The following is a 20,366-nucleotide window of genomic DNA, read 5'->3' as shown; positions in this document are numbered from 1 at the left end:
CTTTGCAGCATCTTGGTTAAAAGCAAACAGCCCTCCCTGTCCCAGCCTCACCTCCTCCAGCCAGGCACAGGTCCCAAATTCACACCATTTGGGTCAAATCTTGCTTGTACCCCAAAGCACGGACAGGTCCTGGGACTGTCTAGGGCTCTTTTAGCCCAGTTTTCTCAGGAAATAAGGACTATGTGATGCTTGCCCACCTTCCTCCATACAGTTACTTGGCACCCACTGACCAGCTTCATGTGATTTTGTAGAATCTTTGTAACACGGTGTACGCTGTGTGGTAGAGACACACTACGGAGATTATGTTCAGAAATCCATGAGAAACAACTTTGTCAGCTTAGCCACTCACAGAATAACTCGCTTTACTTCTGTGGCCACTGTGTTTTTCTCCCTCCCGTAAACAGCAGCCAAGTGACAGCTCAGCCACAAACATCGTCAGTGCAATAGGGCAGAAACTCCAGAGAAAAATCAGTATTTTCTTCCCTGACCCTCTTTGGCTCTGCCAAACTGCCCACAAGAGCTAAGGCAGTGTGTCTCAGCTATGTAAACATGCTTAAAAATACATAGGCTGCTTAAAGTCCACTGTAAAGAAAAAAAAAAAATCTGCCCATGTTTGAAGGCAACTGCAGATGATGCAGGAGCTGGATGTGGGAACCCCAATCTCCCAGGAGAAGCTGTGCTTTGAGGGGCTGGTTTTGGATGCAGCTACCAACACTCCCTTGCAACAGGGATGAGCAAGGTTATCTTGATGTAGTCCTTGGCTTCAGAGCCTGCTTGGCTCCGACAGGCTGGCACAGACAGGATTAGCTGTGGCTGATGCTGATGTCCCCTCTGCTGCCTGTCTGGTCCCATGCTTAGCAGTGCCAGCCCTCCCCACTCTTCTAGGCACTTGTGCCAGGCACCGCCAAGACCATTCAGTGGCTGCAAACAGCTGCTTCCCCTTTCTGACGCCTCCCAAATCTGCTGATCTATTGACAGCAGCAGAGAGGGGCTAAGTTTCTGCAAAACTTGTGAAAATCTGTGATTTAATGCAGGAGAAACACCTAAATCACTGCTCCCAGGAGCTGGGCACAGGACTCATAAAACCTTCTTGCCACTTCTGCATCAGGCAGAAATATCCTTGGCCTCTGTGCCCCCCCTCAACCCAGCAGGAGGAAGGAGGGAGCCTCCTGCAAGTGGAAATTGCCGGCTCCAGTCCCCAGAGCTTGGATGAGCTGAGTCCAGGGGATTCCAGCTGCGAATTCCTTGCATTCACGCATGCTGCCTCTGCCTTAGGAGATAAACAGCCCCACGCGATGCATCCATATGCCTTAAACTTTTGAATTTATGAGCTATTTTTTACTGATGCAGAAAAAAGGGAAGCAAAGGAAAGGAGCAGAGCTCCAGAGCTAGGCAGCACTCAGGAATCCCCTGGCACCAAGCACGGGAAGGGTCCCCTGCGGCAAGTGGGTCACATCACCCCTAACGCAGCACAGGAGGGAGCCGAGCACCGGCGCAGGCACAGCAAGCAGCAATTTCGGATCAAGACACAGCAAGGTGAAAACAGCTTCTTCAAGGTCAGGTGGAGAGGGAAACCTTTAGAAACTGTGCTGCTGTTTTTGCCTCCTCCCTCTCGGCTCACAGCATACCCTAGGATGAGTTAGCAGGAATAAGAATGGCCCTGGCTCCTGGGAAGCCCCCCTGCAAGCCCTGCTGGGGGGGGCTTGGTGGCAGCAGCATCCTTGGGAAGGAGCATGGCATGCCCTGCACTTTCAGAGAGAAACAGTTGTCCCCAGTCTTATTCGACGTCCTGTAAGCAGGAGGGACAGGGTGATGCTGCTCAGGCTCTGAACAGGGAAACTGAGCTAGGTGGATAGAGTTCAGCCCATGGTGCCACAGAGCCAGGCTCATTTTGGGGACTGTGAAACCCTGAATGGACATGGTTTGGGTTGAACCATCTCCCCGTTAGCTCTGCCCTGTCCCGGCAAAGCCTGCTGGGCTCCATGTCCTATTCCTTTGCTGCAGGAGCCACCCAGCAGGGATCCCCCAAAGCCTTACCACAGTAGTTGCACCATTTGCAATTGGCTGCCAAGATGTTGTCAATAAAGAGTCTATTTTTCCTCCCTCCTTAAACTCCCAATGGGCCTTAAATCATCCTTTCTCCCTTTTCCAGCATCCCTCCGAGGCAGCTGTGCTAAACACATCCCCCCCAAAGCATTTTCTTTTCCATCACACCTGGTTGAAAGGCCAGCCCCATGCAAGCTGCAGGCAGCCAACAGCCTCAGCGGCAAAATCCCCAGTTCCTCAGTCCCTGTCTCCTCCACAGGATGGGTTTACCCCTCCTAACCGAGGCACAGGTACCCTGCTCATAAACTAGAGCATGAAAAGCGGGACAGCAGGTCACAGAATGGGCTTACACTCATTTCATCCCTGGGCATCAGAAACCCCCCAGGGAGCCTCTCTCCTTTCCCAGAGCCCCAGCTGCAGCCCACCCATAGCTGGAGAGGGAGGAAAAGGCTACACAGCAGCAAAAACCTGCGGCCATTTGGGCAGCAGCCACTTCTCCTTACCTCTGCACCCCCAGGGAAGCAGGATGAAGGACGTTTCTCATGGTGGAGCAGCTCGCTGCAGCAGCCAACGTGGGTTTGCAGTCATTGCAGCAGCTGAAGTGTTTGCTGGCACCCTGCACAGAAAGTCCTCACGGTGAAAATACAAGCCTGCCTACCCCCGAGGGGCTTTAAATAGCCTCAAAGCCCTGACCAGCCTCACCTGGACCCCCTCCCCACCCACTGCCACGGGCCCCTGGGCTCTAAGCTCAGCCCTGTGCACTCCCCCCCAGTTTGAGCAGTGCTGGGGGGGGAGTCTGGCTCCTGCATGGGCTTCTGCTCAGTGCTGGGGGCAGCTTGTCTTTTCACCGAATCCCTCAGAGGTCCATTTTAGCTTGCCTTCAGCCTGTCCCTGGGATGGACCTTGTACCCACGCTGTAGGTAGCCCTTCTCTGGTCTGGACCCTAGGAAGGACCTTAGGTCTGTATCACAGCCTTGATTCCGGTCCTGTCTCCTCCATGGACCTTGCAACCGTGCCGTAGCTTTGTTCCTAGTCCTGTCTCTGGCTCCATCTCCTGACTCAGCTCCCCAGGTCCCGTGAATCCCCCCCACCCTGTGCCAGCACTGCCCACCCAGCGCAGCCCCCGGGGAGGCTCAGCCCTCCGTCCCCACCTGCAGAGCCTGATCCCACCGCCTCACCCAGCCCAGGCTTTTCTGATGCTCTCCTCCTGGCGACGCCGAGTTCATTTACGGTATTGTTAACTTCCATTCATAGTTCACATAATAATTAGCTAGGTCTGCAATAATAATATTTACTTACGAGCATTCTAGATCTCTAGTATATTGCAATTATCATAACCAATGCAATTTTGCAAAAATGTAAATGCAATGAACTGTACAGCAGGGTGCAGCATTTCTATAAGCCTCTGTCCTTTGAAAGTTCCCAAGTACCTCCCCATAATCTGACACTGATGGGATATTTTCCCCTCCCGATATAATTTCCAGTTAGCCAATACATTTGCCTTTAGCATAAGCAAGATTATACTTGCTATATTTATATATCTTTTTTATATGGTTAACACACACTTCTTTCAGCCTTTAACTAATCGAGTACCGCCAGTGCTTAATTTTCCATCTATTTCAAACACTTTGTTACTTTCTTGTTTCATTTCCTCCCCTACCCCCTTTGCAATATTCTCCTCTATTTACATGCTTGCTTAAGGGACTGTTAAAGGATTCAGTGTCCCTCACTAGGTCTAGCTGCTTCTCTGCAAATTGTTGTCCCGCAAGGCTGATCCTGTAAGCCAATAAACCCACCAAGGTCATTAGGTTATTATAATTTTGGAGCATTTTTGCAATGCTTTAACTGTGAGTCCCCAGCCTGGGTGGATTCATACCTCAAGAGCTGTAACTCTCCAGGCTCCCTCGAGAGCTGTAACAGTTTTTATTCTTGGATCCCAAGTTATTATTATGGCTTTAAGTTGTTAGACCAAGCTAAGCAAGACCACAACAGAGCTCAGGTTAGATATTTAATCATGAAAAATCCTATTGCAGGAATAACTGGCTACTCTGGTTAAACTGAAAGAAAATAAAGCTCCAGATGGGCAAAATCTGACAGCCAAGGCCTGGGGAGTTGCATTAATACACAGCTTCTGCCCTGCAGATAGCTGATCCCCATGTCTGTTGGTCATCCACAAACAGCAGGTCATCTTCGTGAGTCCAGCAAGGATGCTGCAGACCTTCCCGTGGCTCGAGACTGCAGCAGCTAAACTGAGTCTGTTGATCTCCTGGCTTATTACGCTGTTTCTCAGTATGTTTTTCAGGCTTCCCGTGTACTTTACCGTGCATTACATAGATTTTCTTTCCATTGTCTTTCTAAGCTTGTAAGAGAAATCTCAGTTTCTTCATCTCCCATCATGTTTTCTATCCCTGTCTCCAGCCGTACCTGCAGTATTTTATTTCTTTATTAACATTATCACTGTCCACAAAGACATGCAATGGTTTCTGCTTAGAGAGTTTGTCTCTTAATAATGTCTAAAATAGCCTGTACTCTATTTTTTTAAATAGTTTCCCTACTACTTGCTCTCCTGCTCTATTAATAGCAGCATAGAGGACTATTTTGAGGTTGCTCATATCTGGCTCTCATTGATGAAGTGTACATTTGGTTTATTGCTGGGTTCTTTAAAAAGGACACTTGCATCCATACCTGGTACCTGCAATTGGATTTGTTCTCACCAGTGCAGTCTGCACCTTGTTCATTTAGGGCAGGAGTGAGACGATCTGGTCCTTGTAAGGTCTGTACCGTATCTCTCCTACCCGTTCATATAGATGCCTGCTGGCATGCACGTAGACGGCACTCTGCTGCCGAATTTCCCTAAAACCTGGGAGGGGTAGGAGTAGATGGGACTGCACGGGTGAGAGCAGCAGCCCAGGCTGCTGGGGAGTTTTGGTCCAGACCCTGAAGCAGCCACAGTTCACCTGCTGCTGGTACCCACTGTAACTATTTTTTTGCTCTCCTAGAATCAGCGGATTGGGAAATTCCTGTTGAAAGGTGCTTTCCCAGTGCAGGGCGCTTTAGTACAGGGGTTTTTAGAGCAGCTTCTTTCCACCTGAGTTAGGGCATTATCGTGTCCTGAGCTCCATTTCCACTCCGGAGTCTCAATGAGTGATTCCCACGATGGTCTGCAGATACCAGCAAAGTTATGAATGTGCTGCTGTCAGAAATTAAATCCTCCTAAAGGTGTTCTCAGCTGGGCTTGACCAGGAGAAGCCTGTATTTCATGCAAAGCTTTAACCACTCTTGTACCTGTTGGCTTGCCAGTTGTAACTCCCAGTAGTTAACCTCAGCTTGCACTAATGGTGCCTGCTTCAAATTGGCTTCAAATTCTGTTTGGTCTACTAATTTTAAAACTCTGGTACCTCTCACCTTTTCAGTAGCTCCAGTCACTGGAATATCATCCACATAAGATGTTTTTTCTTCATCCTCTGGAGACAATAGTTTGAACAGGTTTCTGACATGAGCCTGATGCGTTGTCAAGCCCTGGCGGTACCTCTGCAAGGGTTTATTCCCTCTCTCCAAATGCAAAAGCAAATCTTAAAATTGATTCTTCAGTAAGTGGGATGGCGACGAAACGGTTGGATCTATAACTGAAACCCACTTCTTGTTTTCTGGTAACTTAACAGTAATCACTGCCACGTTTGCTAAAGTAGGAGCTGTTCTCATGGGGAATGCATTTCTTTGGCAGTACTCCACCGGCATTTGCCAGGGTTTTCCATCAGCCTTTCTAATGGGCCGCAGTGGAAATTATATGGGCTTGTAATTTCTGAAGAAATGCTTTGTTTAAAGTAATCCTTAATGATTTCACTCGGAGAAATCTCAGCTTCCTTAGGGTATGAGTATTTGCACAGGGAAGGTCCCACCAGGTCAGCTTGGGCAGTGGGTTTTACCCAGCGGGGTTTTCTGCCATCCTCCTGGGGGGCTCTTTCCATTATTCTTTATCTGTCTCCATTAAAGCTTGTATCTCTCCTTTCACCCTTTATAACAGCCTTCATCTGTTTTTTGTATTCCTGACAAAAATACCACCATAAAAATCTAATAAGAGTCCATGCTCCATCTTCCAATCGCTTTCTAAAATAAAGGGATCTTCAGTACTGCATCAAAAGCCCGCTGGTACCTTCAGATCTCCTGGGTACAACCTCAGGGCAGCCCCCCGGGGTCCCGGTGCGTTTGGCACACAGGCACCCCTTTGTGTGGGCAGTGCCGGGTCGAAGCCGACCTCCTTACGGATGACTTTGGCCAGCTGGGAGTTGGCAGAGACGCCGGAGCATCACGGTGTCCTGCTACCACTCCTTTCAGCTGCGGTATCACTTCTTCCAGCAAATCCCATCTTTCCTTCCCATCCCATTTTGTCATTTCTTCTCTTAAATCCTTTAATGCTCTTCAGAGCCCTTAACATCTTTGATCCATTTTTTTTCCTGATGTACTATGCCTGCCACTGCCATTTCCCAAACATCCCATACTCCTCTGCTTTGGTGTCCACCCCACCCCACCCCCCCCCCATTACTGAAAGCCACAGGTCCTGCTCAGCCCATGTTAAATTTTCCCCTTTTCTCCTGAATCCAGACCATAATTCCTAGCACCCCTCCACTGAGGCTTCCTTGAACTTGGGCAGTGAGTTCCAGCGACTCGTCGCCGGAGCCACCTGTGCCTCGCCAGCAATGGGCTGGTGGGATAGGATATCGCATCCCGCTGGCATCTTAGCAATTCCGCACTGGTTCAGAAAAATCTTCTCTATCTTCTCCCAGTTTCTGGATCCATCTTTGTGCTGCTGGTTTCTTACCTGTCTGCTGGGCAACCTGACTTAACTCTCTCAGCAAGAAGGGCATTTACGGGTCCCTTAGTGCATGTCAGAGAGAAGGTTGGTGTAGCACAAGCTCTAAGCATTGAGCTATTTCATTTCCATTCGATCCAAAGCTTGAAGACCTTTCTAGAAGTGCCATGCTCCAATCCACAACTGTAATTTTTTTGTGCAGCCCCGGGATAGTTGTTACACTGGGGCAGCAACTGTTGTTCCCAGCTCCTTTTTCCTTTCCCTTTCATACATAACACCTCAATAATCCTCTTCCTCTGACAGCTCCCAGTCTAATTCTCTGTTTCCCGCAGCTATTTTTAATTTCTCTATCCTACTCTGCTTCTGCAAGCATCTAAATTTAGCTTCACGCTGCCTGTGACAGGCTCCCTTGGAGGTCCCCCTTTGCTCCCGGGTGAAAGCTGCAGCAGGCAGTAATCCCTGCAGGAAACTGCAGCTTCCCTCCGATTTCCTGAATTTACAGGAAACTAATTCCAGTCGCACCTGCTCCCGGAGAGCTGCAGGATGCTACTTGTCTCCTAAAGACACGGGAGACTGGAAATGGGGAGGAGAAGAGCGATACCAGAAATAAGGAGTCCCAAAGAGGGAGGAGGAGAAGGTGCCGTGACTTTTCTTACCAAGACAAGCCTAGTAAAAGGCTGGGGGACCCCAAGCAAAGCGCAGTTACTCCGGAAGGGTTAGAAATTCAGCAGCTCGGTGGCTTTTCAGTCAAACCCACGACATGTTGTTAGGAGGAGGGTGAGCTGCCAGCACCGGGGCGGCGAGAGGCAGGAGAGGGGCTGTGGCGTCTGCGAGCATCGGCGCGCTTTCCTAAAGCTGCCTTCCCCCCCCCCCCCCCAAAACAGCGTCTTCCTCGTGGGGCTTATTCCCGGGAATCCTCCGGGTATTAAATTGCCTATCCGGGTGGTTTTATGGAGGCCGGCTGGCGAGTCGCCCCGTGGCAGGGAAAGAGGAAAGGGTGTGCCGGATGTCTGGCTGCTGTTGAAAAGCAAAACCCTGCCTGTTGTACGCGGGACGGGGATTTCAGGCAGCGCCTGAACCCTTCCGGCAGGGCCTCGCCATCCCGCCGCTCGGACATCGCGGTGAGGGCATCGCGGCACGGCCGGCCACGCTGCGCCGAGGGGACCCAACTGTCCCCCGGGGCCAGGGGGACTCTGCCCGGCGGGGCTGCAGCTCCCAGTCGGGTTACAAACCCCCAGGATGGTTTTTTGGGTGTTTTTCTCTCTCCTGTGCCCCACCCCGGGGGGGGCATCCCCACGGAGCCAGATCCTGCAGCACCCACAGCCCTGGTGACCTTGTCACGCTGGGCTGACTGTCCCCAGCCTTTTCGGTGCAGGAAGAACCGGGCTGTATGGGACAAACTCGGTGCCCAGCTCCAAAACCTCTTGCCGCGGTGTAGCCGTGATTTCTGACCGTTGGTATTCGCAGGCGACATCCTGCGATGGCAGGGGAAGAGCGTGCATTAGCTGTCCTCTTACAAGCACTGCAAGATCTCACGCCTAAAGACTTTCAGGAGTTTAAGACGAAGTTGTCGGAGGTTCACGTGGAAGGAGGATGGAATATCCCCAAGGATTCGCTGGCGGAGGCTGCCCACCCCTCCGCACTTGTCAGCTGCGTGGGCAAGAGCTACAGCGAAGATGCTGCGATGGACATAGCGATCGGATTGTTCGAAGAGATGAACCAGAGAGACCTCGCGGAGAAACTCCTGGACGAGAACGTGAAAGGTAGGAAGGCAGCGTGCATTTTGCTTTTCTTTTTGTCTCTCTTTCCCTTGAGTGACCCCGGAGACAGGTAGAAGTCAGTAAGAGCAGGTTTCGGCTCCCCAGGGAGGCTGCAAACATGAAGATGTCCCGCTGTGATCTTTTTAGTGTGGGGGCTGTAGTGAACTCTCCTCTTGCTGTCCCCAATTTCTGCCAGGCTCCCTCTTCTCCCGGAGAAGAGCCTTCAGGTCTCAGCACCTCCTGGAGGCAGCCAGGCAGATCCTTTCCTCCTGGGATGGGGATTAAGGACACCTCTGCAGAGCTCACATTTGGTAACGCTTTGGAGCCGGAGGCATCCCGGGAGCCCAGGGACGGTGCCTTTGGCCCCAGGGGTACAAGCAGAGGGGGACGGAGGCTGCAGGTGGGTCCAGGCAATTGCATTTGCTCCCAGGGTGGATGAAGATTGCAGGGTGGTTAAAACAGGGGTTGATGGATCAGGAGGATGGGGGGAGCCGGGAGAGGAGAAGGACACATCCCCCCCCAACTGACCGGAGGCCCTAAATTCTCACAGACGGTGTCCTTATTGCCTCTGCCAGGCTTAAGAAAGCCCTGAGCACTGAAAGAAGTGTCCCGTCGGTGTGTCGGGAGCACAACGGGCTGGTTAGGAGCTCCTCGGGAATCCGGCTGTACTTGGGACTAACTCTGCTTCTTGCCGGTGCAGAGTACAAGCGGAAATACAGAGAGCACGTGGTCCGGGAGTTCCTCCGGTACAAAGAAGTGAACTCCTGTCTCGGGAAGAACCTGTCCGTCAAGAGCCGCTACACTGCCCTGACCATCGCCAGGAAGCCTCGGAGCAAGCACGGAGATGAGCATGAAGCTGTGGGCACCAGCCACGGACGTGCCGACGCCAGCAACGGACCAGCCACCATCATCGTCACCGCACAGACACTGTTTAAAGCTGATGAAGATGGGCAAACGCCACAGGTCGTGGTGCTGGTGGGGGCCCCAGGGATGGGGAAGACAATGACGGTCAGGAAGGTGATGGTGGAGTGGGTGGAAGGGACCGCCTACACGCAGTTTGACTACATCTTCTGCATAGACTGTAAAGGCACTGCCTTTACCAAGGAAGCGAGTGTGGCAGACCTGGTTTCAAAGTGCTGCCCTCACAGGCGAACGCCGGCTGGGAAGATCATGGATGACCAGAAGAAGATCCTGTTCATTTTTGATGGCTTTGAGGCCCTGGGATTTTCCTTGGTTCAGGCCGAAGATGAGCTGAGCTCTGACCCCAGGGAAGTGAAGCCTCTGGAAACCACCCTGATGAGCTTGTTGAAGAAGACTGTTCTCCCCGAGTCCTCCTTGCTCATCACCACAAGGCCGACGGCTCTTCGAAGCCTGGGGCAGTGCCTGGAGGGTGAGTATTACGCGGAAATACTAGGATTTTCAGCAGCCATGAGAGAGGAATATTTCCACAGGTATTTTGAGAATGACAGTAAAGCCAACACGGCCTTCAGCTTTGCCAGAGGCAACGAGATCCTCTACAGCTTGTGCATCATCCCTGTCATGAGCTGGACCATCTGCACCATCCTTGAACAAGAGCTTAAGAAGAAGAAAAACCTCATTGAGTCCTCTAAAGCCACCACACAAATGAGCGTGTTTTACCTTTCCCGGTTAATGAAGTGCAGAGACAGGGAGAACCCGCAGGACCTCCAGCAGTTCCTACACAAGCTTTGCTCCTTGGCTGCCGACGGCATCTGGAAGCACAAGGTCCTCTTTGAGGAGAAGGAAATCAAGGACCATAGCTTGGACCAGCCAGACCTTCTCCCCCTCTTCCTCAACGAGAAGATCTCAAAGAAAGGTATAGACCAAGGGAACATCTACAGCTTCACCCACCTGCACCTCCAGGAGTTTTTTGCGGCGATGTTTTATGTTCTGGAGGATGATGAGGAAACGGTCGACGATGCGGGGGCTCTCGCGAAGGATGTAAATATGTTATTAGAAAGCTATAGCGAGTCCAGGAAGGATTTGAACTTAACGGTGCGGTTCCTGTTTGGTCTGTTAAGTCAAAAATCGATAGAGTATGCAAACGAAATCATTGGGTGCAGAATTTCGTCACGAGCCAGGGAAGATCTGCTGAGGTGGCTTCAGGGGAGGCCCAGAGGCATCTCCCATCCCGGCCAAGCGCTGAAGGTTTCAGAGTTGGACACTTTCCACTTTTTGTTTGAGATGAACGAGAAAAGCTTCGTGCAAAGTGCGTTGGGTCATTTCACTGAGATAGACTTGCAGGACATCAAGTTGACCCTGTACGACCAAATGGCTCTTTCCTTCTGCATCAGGCAGTGGGTTGGGCTGGGCTGCGTCACCCTCCGAGGATGCTCCTTCGTCCAGCAGGGTCCCAGGGAAGAGCTGGCCATGTCGGTGCCTTGGTAAGAACTCTCCCTCTCTCCTCTAGCGACCCAAAATCACAAAGGTTTCTCCTTCTCCACTCCAAAGGATGGTTTTTAAGGGCACTTCAGGTCCTTCCACCCAAACACCAGCTTGTCCTTTCCCTGGGGGTTTAGTTCCTCAGCGGAGGATTTTACTTGCTCTTGGGGAGAACTGTGGGAGAATAAGGATCGTGCAGGCTCCTCTGTCCGCAGCGTGCGGTGGGATTGATGGAGATGGAGCCTCTCGGCTCAACTTCCCCGGCCTGAACACCCCCATCTGTGCCAGGGTCTCGGTCTGGCTTCGCGTCCTCCTTCCCGCTTGCGGAGGGAGGGGACATCCCCCGTGCCGAAATTTTAAGCGCGCCCCGAGCTTTGCTTGGGAGGAGGTGACGCCAGCAGTAACGCTCCGATCCTTTGCCTCTCCAAAGCCACGGAGGTCTCTCCGGAGGAGACCACCCGTGAGCTGGTGGCGAGCTCTTCTTGGGGTGGTCATGGTGAGGGTGTGCCGGCGTCGAAGCCGGGAGCTCCCGGTGCCGGTGAGGGCTGCCCGTGCCCCCCCCCCGGGGCTCTGTCTCCCTGCAGCTCCGGTGCCTCGGGAGCCGGAGGATGTCCCCGTCCCCTCGCCGAGGAGGAACCAGACTCCCCCATCCACCCGCTCTGCCGGGCGCTGCGGCACCCGGGCAGCGACCTGCAGGTTCTGCGGTAAGAGACCCGCGCTCGGCCGGCACCTGGCTGGGGGTCGAGGGCGGGACCCCATCTGCCATGGGTGGGTGTGGTCCCTCCATGCTGATTGGCCCTCCAATGGGTGGGTGGGTAGGTGTGGTCCCTCCATGCTGATTGGCTATGGGGTGGGTAGGTGTGGTCCCTCCATGCTGATTGGCTATGGGGTGGGTAGGTGTGGTCCCTCCATGCTGATTGGCTATGGGGTGGGTGTCATCCTTCCATGCTAATGGTCCCTGGTTGGGTGTGGTCCTTCCATGTTCATTGGCCGTGGGGTGGGTGGGTGTGGTCCCCCATGCTAATTGGCCCTGGTTGGGTGTGGTCCCTCCATGCTGATTGGCTATGGGGTGGGTGGGTGTGGTCCCTCCATGCTGATTGGCAGTGGGGTGGGTGGGTGTGGTCCCTCCAGGCTGATTGAATGCATGGTGGGTGGGGCTGTGGTCCCTCCATGCTGATTGGCCATGCTAAGAGTGGGTGTGGTCCCTCCATGCTAATTGGCCATGTGGCAGGTGGGTGTGGTCTCTCCATGCTGATTGGCTGGGTGGCGGAGGGGTGGGCAGGCGGGGCAGGTGTGACGAGCTGGTCCGTTCTCTGCGGCCCTTTCCGCCCACCCCAGGCTGCAGTGGTGCGGGCTGTCGGAGAGCTGCTGCGCGGAGCTGTCGGCGCTGCTGGCCGAACACCCCAGCCTGGACCGGCTGGAGCTGGGCGACGGCACGCTGGGCGACGGCGGCGTGCGCCTGCTCTGCGAGGGGCTGCGGCAGCCCAGCTGCCGCCTGCGCGTCCTGCGGTGAGCGGCCTCGGTACCCCCCGGCATCCCTCCCCCAGCACCCCGCGGGCATCTCCCAGGCGGCCAAACCCACGGGGAAGTACCCCAAAAGAGTCCCTCTGGAGTGACATCCCACTATCCCAGTGGCATCGTCCCACTCTCCCAGGGCGAGGGGCTCAAAAGCAGGAGCACTGGCGTGGGGACTTTCACTGTGGTGGGGTGGCACCGCGGGGACCCTCGGGCTGGTTCTGAGGGTCTTTCCCGTGGGTCCCCGGCAGGCTGCGGTACTCCCGCCTCACCAGCGCCTGCTGCGAGGACCTCGCCAGCGTGCTGGGCGCCAGCCCGCGCCTGGAGGAGCTGGATTTGTCCTTCAGCGAGGGGCTGCGCGATGCCGGCGTGCGGCTGCTGTGTGAGGGGCTCCAGAACCGCGCCTGCCGGCTGCAGACCCTGCGGTAAGGTGCTGGGGGCAGTGGGCCGGCCGGTGCTCCCTCCTTCCCACCCAAAGCAGGTCACCGACCAGCCGGTCGAACCCCACGTCCACGTTTGCCTTGGTCCCGCAGGCTGGGGAGCTGCCGGCTGACCGGTGCCTGCTGCCGAACCCTGGCCGCTCGGTTGGTGGAGAGCCCTCGTCTCACCTGCCTGGACCTGAGCGACAACGAGCTGGGAGCCGACGGCGTCCTGCAGCTCTGCCAGCAGCTCCGGCATCCCGCCTGCCCGCTGCAGGCCCTGGGGTAAGGTGCCTGGCACGTCCCCCTTCCAGCCCCGGCATCCCAGGGTCGGATGCTCTGGGACAGAGAGGGGATGCTCTGGTACCCAGGAGAGCAGAGGGTGGGGGGTTTTTAACAGCTCTTCTCCTTTTCCTCCTCTATTTAAAGACTGAGCACCTCCGGGTTAAACGAAGATGTGCTGCAGGAGCTGGCCGCCCTGCGGGCACTGAAGCCCGACCTGAAGATCGGGTACCTGCTCGAGCAGGACGCGCCGCAACCGGGGGCCATGGCCCGGCTGCCTTTCAACCGTGGGGTCCTGCCGGGCATGGGGGGGCCGGGGAGCAGAAAGGTGCTCCCCTCTTGTAGGAGAGGTCCTTGCAACAACCGGAGCCGTTTCTAGCCCAGTTCTTGGTGCTGCTGACGCCGGGCGGGGGGGGGAAGCCTCCCTGGGTTTGAGCCTGTCTCGTGAGTGGGGGCACAGGGAGGAGGTCCTGCCTGCATCTGCTGGGGGTCGGGGCAGAGCTGGTCCACGTTCTTCCCTCTCCCATTTCCCCACACGTGTCGGCGGGAATTGCCGTGTGGGTGTTTGCTGATGCCAAATAAAGGCCCTGGGGCCAGTCCCAGGAGTCCATGTCCCCCCCCATGCTCTTCCCTGTGCTCCCCTGCCTCGTCCCCACCATGCCAGGGACGCGTCTGTGGGTCCAGCTCCTGCCCCACATCCCCGAGGGATGGCTGATGTACCTGGGAGCGAGGTGCCAGCCCTGGAAGCGAGTCTCCAGCCAGTTTTGGGTTTTAATAGAAAAAAAAAAAAAAAAAAAGATAAATTCACAGTGAAATAAAAAAAAGAAATCCCTGCAGCGCTGCTCGTGGGAGGGACACGGGAGCTGTTTTGCTGCAGTCCTGGGCAGGGAGAGGTGACCTCCACGGCCAGGGCCACCCTTTCTTGGGGACAGAGCTCCACCACCCTGCACGCGTGTCCCCAGGGACTCCGTGGTGAGAGCCAGGCATCCTCACAGCGATGTCCCCAGCGTGCCGACACCAGCATCGTCATAGTCTGTGCTCCCTGGGGGCTGTGTCGGGGGGTCCCCTGTGGCTCCTGGGGGACTTGGCGGGGGGTTACTCCCACCTTAGGGGACAGCAAAGGCCGGTGCCTCTGGGGTGGGGGGGTCTGCTTCGTGCCCCTCCTGCCAGACCCTGGCTGGGGTCTTGCCGCAGCCCCCATGGATTTGCTGCCTGCTCCCCCCCCGCCACTGCAGCAGAGCCCCCCCCTCCCCGCCCCAGAGGTGGGTCTCCAGGGCGGCTGTGGCCCCTCTTACCTGTGGGTTGGTCACAGCTCCAGCTCCCCTGTGCCACCCCCTCGGAGATGTCCCCGGTGTCGGGAGCAGGGGACTCTTCTGTCACGGCCACGGCATCGTCGTAGCCATCCGGGGGTCCGTGCTTGGGCAGGGCAGGGGTGTCTGGGACAGCCACGGGGGTGGACAGGAGTGAGCTGGAGGTCATGGCAGGAGCCTGGCTGTGCCACCCACCCCCCCCACTCCGGCCATGCCACCGGGGGTGTCCTGGTGGCACTGGGGCTGTGACCCCTCAGCCAGAGCCGCAGCAGGGATTAATCAGCAGGGAAAGGTGCTGCTTTGCTGCACGCTAAGGAGTTGAGCTGGGCTCGCCATGCAACGGCAGGGGGGCCGTGTCCCCTTGGCTCCCCAGCCTGGCTACGTCCCCTCTCCCCAGGGGTCCCCACCGGGTTCCTGCCCCCGTGCCCCTACCTGGGGCCGCCTTGAGGTCACCCTCCTCCACGCTGTCCTCGGTGTAATACGGCAGCTTCGTCCCCGACCCCTCCAACAAGGAGCCTGGTGGGGGAGGATGGGTTGTTGGGGATGGCCGGAGCCGGCACCGAGGGCAGCACGGCCCCTCGCCGCAGAGCGGGCCGCGGTGGGAGCGGGGGACGCCCCCGTGCCGCAGGCGTGAGCCTGTACCGCACCACCGGGACCTGGTGCTGCGTTGGGGCAGAGCCCCCCTGCTTTTGGGAGAGCTGCCAGGCACTGGGGGGGGGCTGCACCGACCTGAGCGACTGGGCACCTCCTGGTACTCCGGCGTCAGGGGATAGTCGAGCTCCTCGTAGATGGCGTCGGAGACGGTGTCTGCGGCTCTGCCGCGACCTGAAACCACAGGCAGCGCTCACCCGGGGCCATGGCGGTCACCCGCTGCCCACCCCACTGAGCCACCCCACGGCAGAGGAACCCCCGGGACCCCCCCAAGGCGGCTCTGCCCCGGCACCCACCCACCGGGGACCCACCTCTGCGCCGAACCCAGCCGCGGTACGCCTGCACGGCCAGGGCGCCCAGGGCCAGGCACAGCAGCAACCCCAGGACCACGCACAGGATCGTTGGCACCGGCACGGTCCTCGCCGCCGCCGCCGGTGTGCTGCCGGTGGGGACAACTGCGGGGACATCGCCAGGCGGCATGAGGAGGGGGACCCCGGCCAGCCCGGCACGGGGGGGCTGCCAGGACGGGCAAAATTACCTGTGCAAGTGGCACCGTCCGGGCAGCGGCTCCTCGGGGACGGGGTGGGCGTCCCGCTCGTGCCGTCACCATCCTTATCACAAGCGACGTAGGCGTCCCTGCCGGAGCTGCAGGCCTCCAGGTGCCATGGTGCCGAAGGGCAGTGCCAGAGCGAACGGGCCCCCTCCTCGCAGCGCACCCAGGCCAACCAGGCAGGGACCGGATCCCGGGTGGGGTTGACCACCAGCTTCCCCCCGTCCCCGCAGCCCAGCTGCCGGCAGGCGGCGGCGGCCGTGGCGGAGCTGGTGCCACTGGCGCACACGCGGCCCCAGGTGCCGTTGTAGAAGACCTCCAGGTGCCCGCTGCAGCGGCCGCTGCCGCCCGCCAGCCGCAGGGAGAGCCGCTCTGCAAGGGGGTGCGGGGATGGGGGGGTCACGGCATGGCCCGGCCAGGCAGCCCCCCGATCCCCGGTCCCCGATCCCAGGGCGCATGGCACTGACCTGAGCAGACGGCGGCAGCCGCCCCGCCACCGCGCCGGCAGCCGTGCCGTGCCGAGGCCGGGCAGTCCCAGAGAGACGCCTCGGTCCCGGCGCAGCCACCGGTACCCGGCCACAGCGGTCCCGTGCCGGGACCGAAGCGAGCCGAGCCGGTCGCCGGCAGCGCCGTTCCGCAGCCCAGCTGGCGGCAGACGACGGCGGCATCCGACATGCCCCAGGTTTCCTGGCAGACGCTGTGCCAGGTGCCGTTGATGTAGACCTCCACTCGCCCGGCACAGCGACTAGGGCCATCGGCCAACCTCACCCGCCGGCTGCCTGCGGGGCACGGAGGGGACCAGGCTGGGGCGGCCGATCGGTGTGCCGGCACCCCCCCAGCCCTTCCCGGGATACTCACCCGAGCAGACGACGGCCACCTCCTCGGGGCTGCCGGTCGGCTCGGCGGCCGTCCCTGAGACGTTGCACTGGGCCAGGTTCTCCTCGGTGCCAGCACACCGCAGCCCCCGCAGCCCTGCGGTGCCCGAGCCTGGCACGCCGTAGACCTTCTCTGGCACGCCACAGCCCAGCTGCCGGCACACCACGTCGGCACCCCGGGCGTCCCACGGCCCCGTCGGCACACGGGCCCAGACCCCGGGGCTTGCCGTGACCTCCAGCCGCCCGTCGCACCGGCTCTCGCCCTCCACCAGCCGCGGGGGCTCAGCAATGCCTGCAAAATCCCCGGCGGTGCCGTGTGGCCGCGGCACCAGCAGCATAGGGCTCCCGAGGGAATGGCGAGGCCCCGGGTCAGCCCTTCCCTCGCCCCAAGATGGCCCCACATCCCCCGCTCCCTATTTTTGGGGCGTCCCAAAAGCCCCTTAAGGCTTTTCCCGGCGGGTGCCATACAGACCTGAGCAGTTGACGGCGGCGGCGTGGCCGGGGGGGCAGGCGGGCTCCCCCAGCACCACCACGGGGCACTCGCCCGGGTGCCGCTCGCTCCCGTCGCAGCCGAAGGTGTCCCGCCGCAGCGGCCCGTCCCCCCCGCCGAAGAAGCCTCCCGGGGGCACGGCGGCGGCGGCACCGCAGCCGAGGTGGTGGCAGAGGACGTGGGCGTCGGGCAGGTCCCAGCCGGTGGCACAGAGGGACCCCCACGTCCCCCCCGCCTCCACCTCCACCCGCCCGGCGCAGCTCGAGTTGCTGCCCACCAGCCGAAAACCTGTGTAGGCTGTGGCAGGAAGGGTGTTGGGGCGGCGGGGGACACACACAACAGTGCGGGACCCCCCCCGCCCCGGTACCCCCAGCACTTACAGGAGCAGATGATGCTGGCATGGCCGGTGCAGCCCTGGCCGCGGGCTGGCCGACGGGCACAGGCGGCGAGGAGGGGCTCGGTGCCGGTGCAATTAAACCCCTCGTCCCAGAGCGGCCCCTTTCCCGCCTCAAACCATCCGGAGCCGGGGACGGCCAGCACCGCGCCGCAGCCCAGCTCCCGGCAGACCACCCGGGCGGCCTCGATGTCCACGCCGTCCTCGCAGACGCTGGCCCAGGCTCGGCCCCGCTGCACCTCCAGCCGCCCGGCGCAGGAGCTATCACCGCCGACCAGCCGGGCAAACCCTGCCGGGAGAAACACGGGGGTCAGTGGCAAGGGATGTGCCGGGACCGGTGCGTGTGTGTGTGCGTGCGTCCCCTGCCGCCGGCCGGCTCCTACCTTGGCAGATGACGGCGGTGTCGAAGTCGTGAACGCCCACGTAGGGTCCCCAGCCACGGACCTCGCAGTTCCAGAGGGTGGCCTCGTCCCCACGGCAGTTGATCACGGCCAGGCTGATGGGGCCATCCACTTTGCCGAAGCGGCTGCCGGCGGCGAAGGCGCTGGTGGCCGAGCCGCAGCCCAACTGCTGGCACACCACCTCGGCTTCCTTCATGTCCCAGTTGCCATCCGCCACCGAGCCCCAGCGGCCCTGCAGCTTCACCTCCACCCTCCCGGCGCAGGGACTCCCGCCGGCCGCCAGCCTCAGCTCCACCGCATCTGCACCGGGGCACCGGCACGGCCTCAGCCCTGCCCAGGGATGTCCCGGCACACGGCGCGTGTCCCGGCGCAGCCACCCCCACCCTCACCTGTGCAGGTCACCCCCATGTCCCGACTGTGGCCGCAGAAGTGCCGTCCCCAGCCGAAGTGGGGACAGTCCTGCAACGTCCTCTCGTCACCCCCGCAGAAGAAGGGCTGGAGCCAGATCCGGCCGGTGCCCTGCCCGAACGGAGCGTAGATGGACGCCTTGGCCACCTGCCCGCAGCCCAGCTGCCGGCACACCACGGTGGCCCAAACGGCGTCCCAGTCGAAGTCGTAGTTGCAGACGGAGCCCCACTCGCCATCGTGCTTCACCTCCACCCGACCGGCGCAGCGCTCGCCGCCGTCCACCAGCCGCAGCTCTCCGGTGCCTGCGGCAAAAAGGGTGCTGAGCCCGGCCCGGGACTCGGGGGGGTCCCTGCCCCACGGCTGCCCTTTGCCCCGGCGCTCACCCCCACAGAGCTGCACACACAGGAGCAGCCCCAGCACCCCGATGGGCACCATCCTGCCGTCCCAGACCCCCCCCACCCCGGTGCGGGGTGGGTGATATATACGGCAGCGCCGCAGCCGGGAGCCAATGGAGACGGCAGCACCTTTTGAGCCGTTATCAGGCGGGTTATCTCCCGGCTGACGGGGGCCTGGCCTCCAATAACCTGCTCCATGCCCAAATATGAGGCTCGGCTCCGCTTCTGGCGTCACGCACCTCGCCACCCGGATGGCCCTGGGGGGGGGGAGCCAGCCCCCTCTCAGGGCACCTGCGGCCGGCACGGGGCGCGTGGACCCTTCCCACTCGTGTCGCCCCGTGGGGCCAACCCTGCCCCACCCAAGCTTGGCAAGAGCCCGGTCCTGATGGCGACAGGATTCACCCCAAAACCTACCAAAGCCTCTACAGGGCCGCCCTCAGCACCGGCGCGGTGCAAAGCCCGAAGACCCCAGCACATCAGCACCCATTCTCGGGGTGCTCTGCTCCCTGGGGTACCTGGAGACCCCGGGGGGGGAAGGGGGGTGGGCACCGAGGTGACAGCAACCCCCAGGCTCACCGCGGCGTTTGCTTTTGGCACATCCCCGGCCCCTCGCGGAGGCCGGCAGCACATGGCGGTGCTGCCTGCAGGTGTGCCCCCGCGCCCGCCTCGCAGCGCGGGCAGGAAGGAGACCGTTTCCCCCCCCCAAGGCGGGGACGCGGCGTCGGCATCGACCGCACGCGGCTCCCCGGCCACCTGCAGCGTTACCGATAACGCCGTGCTTCTGCACGCCGGCATCTGCCCACGGTGACGCTGCTTGGGGGGGGGGGACATGGAACCAACCCGGTGCTGGGGGGGGGTGTGTGACAACCGCCTGGTTAAGCCAGGACCGAACACCAGCAAAGACCGACGGGCACAGGAGGTGGAAGGGAAGAGATCCCTGGAGGTCTCGGTTGCGTGTGAGGACGAAGACGGGGCTGAGCCACCGAGGCTCCATCGGTGCCGATGGCCACGGCCTGGCCAGAGAGACGCAGGGGAGGAGGCGGTGATGCGGCAAGCGGGTTCGCATTGAACGGCTGCAGCTGCACGAGCCCAGGCAAAACCGCCATAAGCGCGATAACAGCCCCAAATCGTGGCGGCGGTGCGAGGGCCCAGCGACCTGCAGGAGGGCGGCGCGGCGGCAGCCAGGAACTGCAGGTGGCCGAGGGGCCGCAGGCACGCGGTGACGACGGCCGTTGGTGGGAACCGCCATCTCCCCGCGGGGGCACACCTGCAGGCAGCGCAGGCGGCACCGCCACGTGCCACCGGCCTCCGTGCGGGACCGGGAACCCTCCACCTGCAAACGTCCCCCCCGTTTCGCCCCGGGACGGCGTGTCGGGCTGACCCCTGATGCCGGCGGCATCTGGGATGGCGTAGCGTGGACCCGCCACGGCTGCCTGACCCTCGTGGCCCTGCCGGGACTGGCACAAAGTGGGGGACGACGCAGCTTCGGCGTGTGTCCCCCCAGAGCGGGAGGTGACCTTCACCGGGGGCGTCCCCCACCAGACCCCGCGGCCCTTCCAGGGACGCGGACGAGCCTCAGGGCCGGCTTTTATCCCGGAATCCCCCCCCTCGCCCCGGTATCCTGAACGTAGGGGGGGGTGAGGGGGTGTCGGGGCAGGGC

The 20,366-nt window shown here is 59.7% G+C and overlaps 2 protein-coding genes across 2 annotated transcripts; one reads left to right on the top strand and one right to left on the bottom strand.

Moving 5' to 3' along the window:
- The first annotated feature begins 7,429 nt into the window (after positions 1-7,429).
- On the top strand, positions 7,430-13,983 carry LOC126047418 (NACHT, LRR and PYD domains-containing protein 3-like). The gene is made up of 8 exons (XM_049821023.1): positions 7,430-7,493; positions 8,324-8,619; positions 9,317-11,018; positions 11,601-11,720; positions 12,355-12,525; positions 12,783-12,956; positions 13,065-13,235; positions 13,380-13,983. The coding sequence occupies exons 2-8, from the start codon at positions 8,337-8,339 to the stop codon at positions 13,609-13,611; spliced, it is 2,853 nt and encodes a 950-aa protein (XP_049676980.1). The 5' UTR covers positions 7,430-7,493; positions 8,324-8,336; the 3' UTR covers positions 13,612-13,983.
- A 106-nt stretch (positions 13,984-14,089) lies between these two features.
- On the bottom strand, positions 14,090-18,746 carry LOC126047104 (antigen WC1.1-like). The gene is given in 14 exon segments (XM_049820325.1): positions 14,090-14,337; positions 14,528-14,668; positions 14,975-15,058; positions 15,272-15,367; positions 15,505-15,648; positions 15,732-16,115; positions 16,211-16,522; positions 16,602-16,910; positions 17,091-17,405; positions 17,489-17,791; positions 17,886-18,203; positions 18,293-18,607; positions 18,610-18,676; positions 18,711-18,746. Coding segments are annotated over 14 exon segments (2,940 nt in total). The 3' UTR covers positions 14,090-14,221.
- Between the last annotated feature and the right edge of the window lie 1,620 nt (positions 18,747-20,366).

The sequence above is a fragment of the Accipiter gentilis genome, chromosome 17, assembly GCF_929443795.1.
Source record: "Accipiter gentilis chromosome 17, bAccGen1.1, whole genome shotgun sequence".
Lineage (NCBI taxonomy): Eukaryota > Metazoa > Chordata > Aves > Accipitriformes > Accipitridae > Astur > Astur gentilis.
This window is presented reverse-complemented; position numbering and strand designations above follow the sequence as displayed.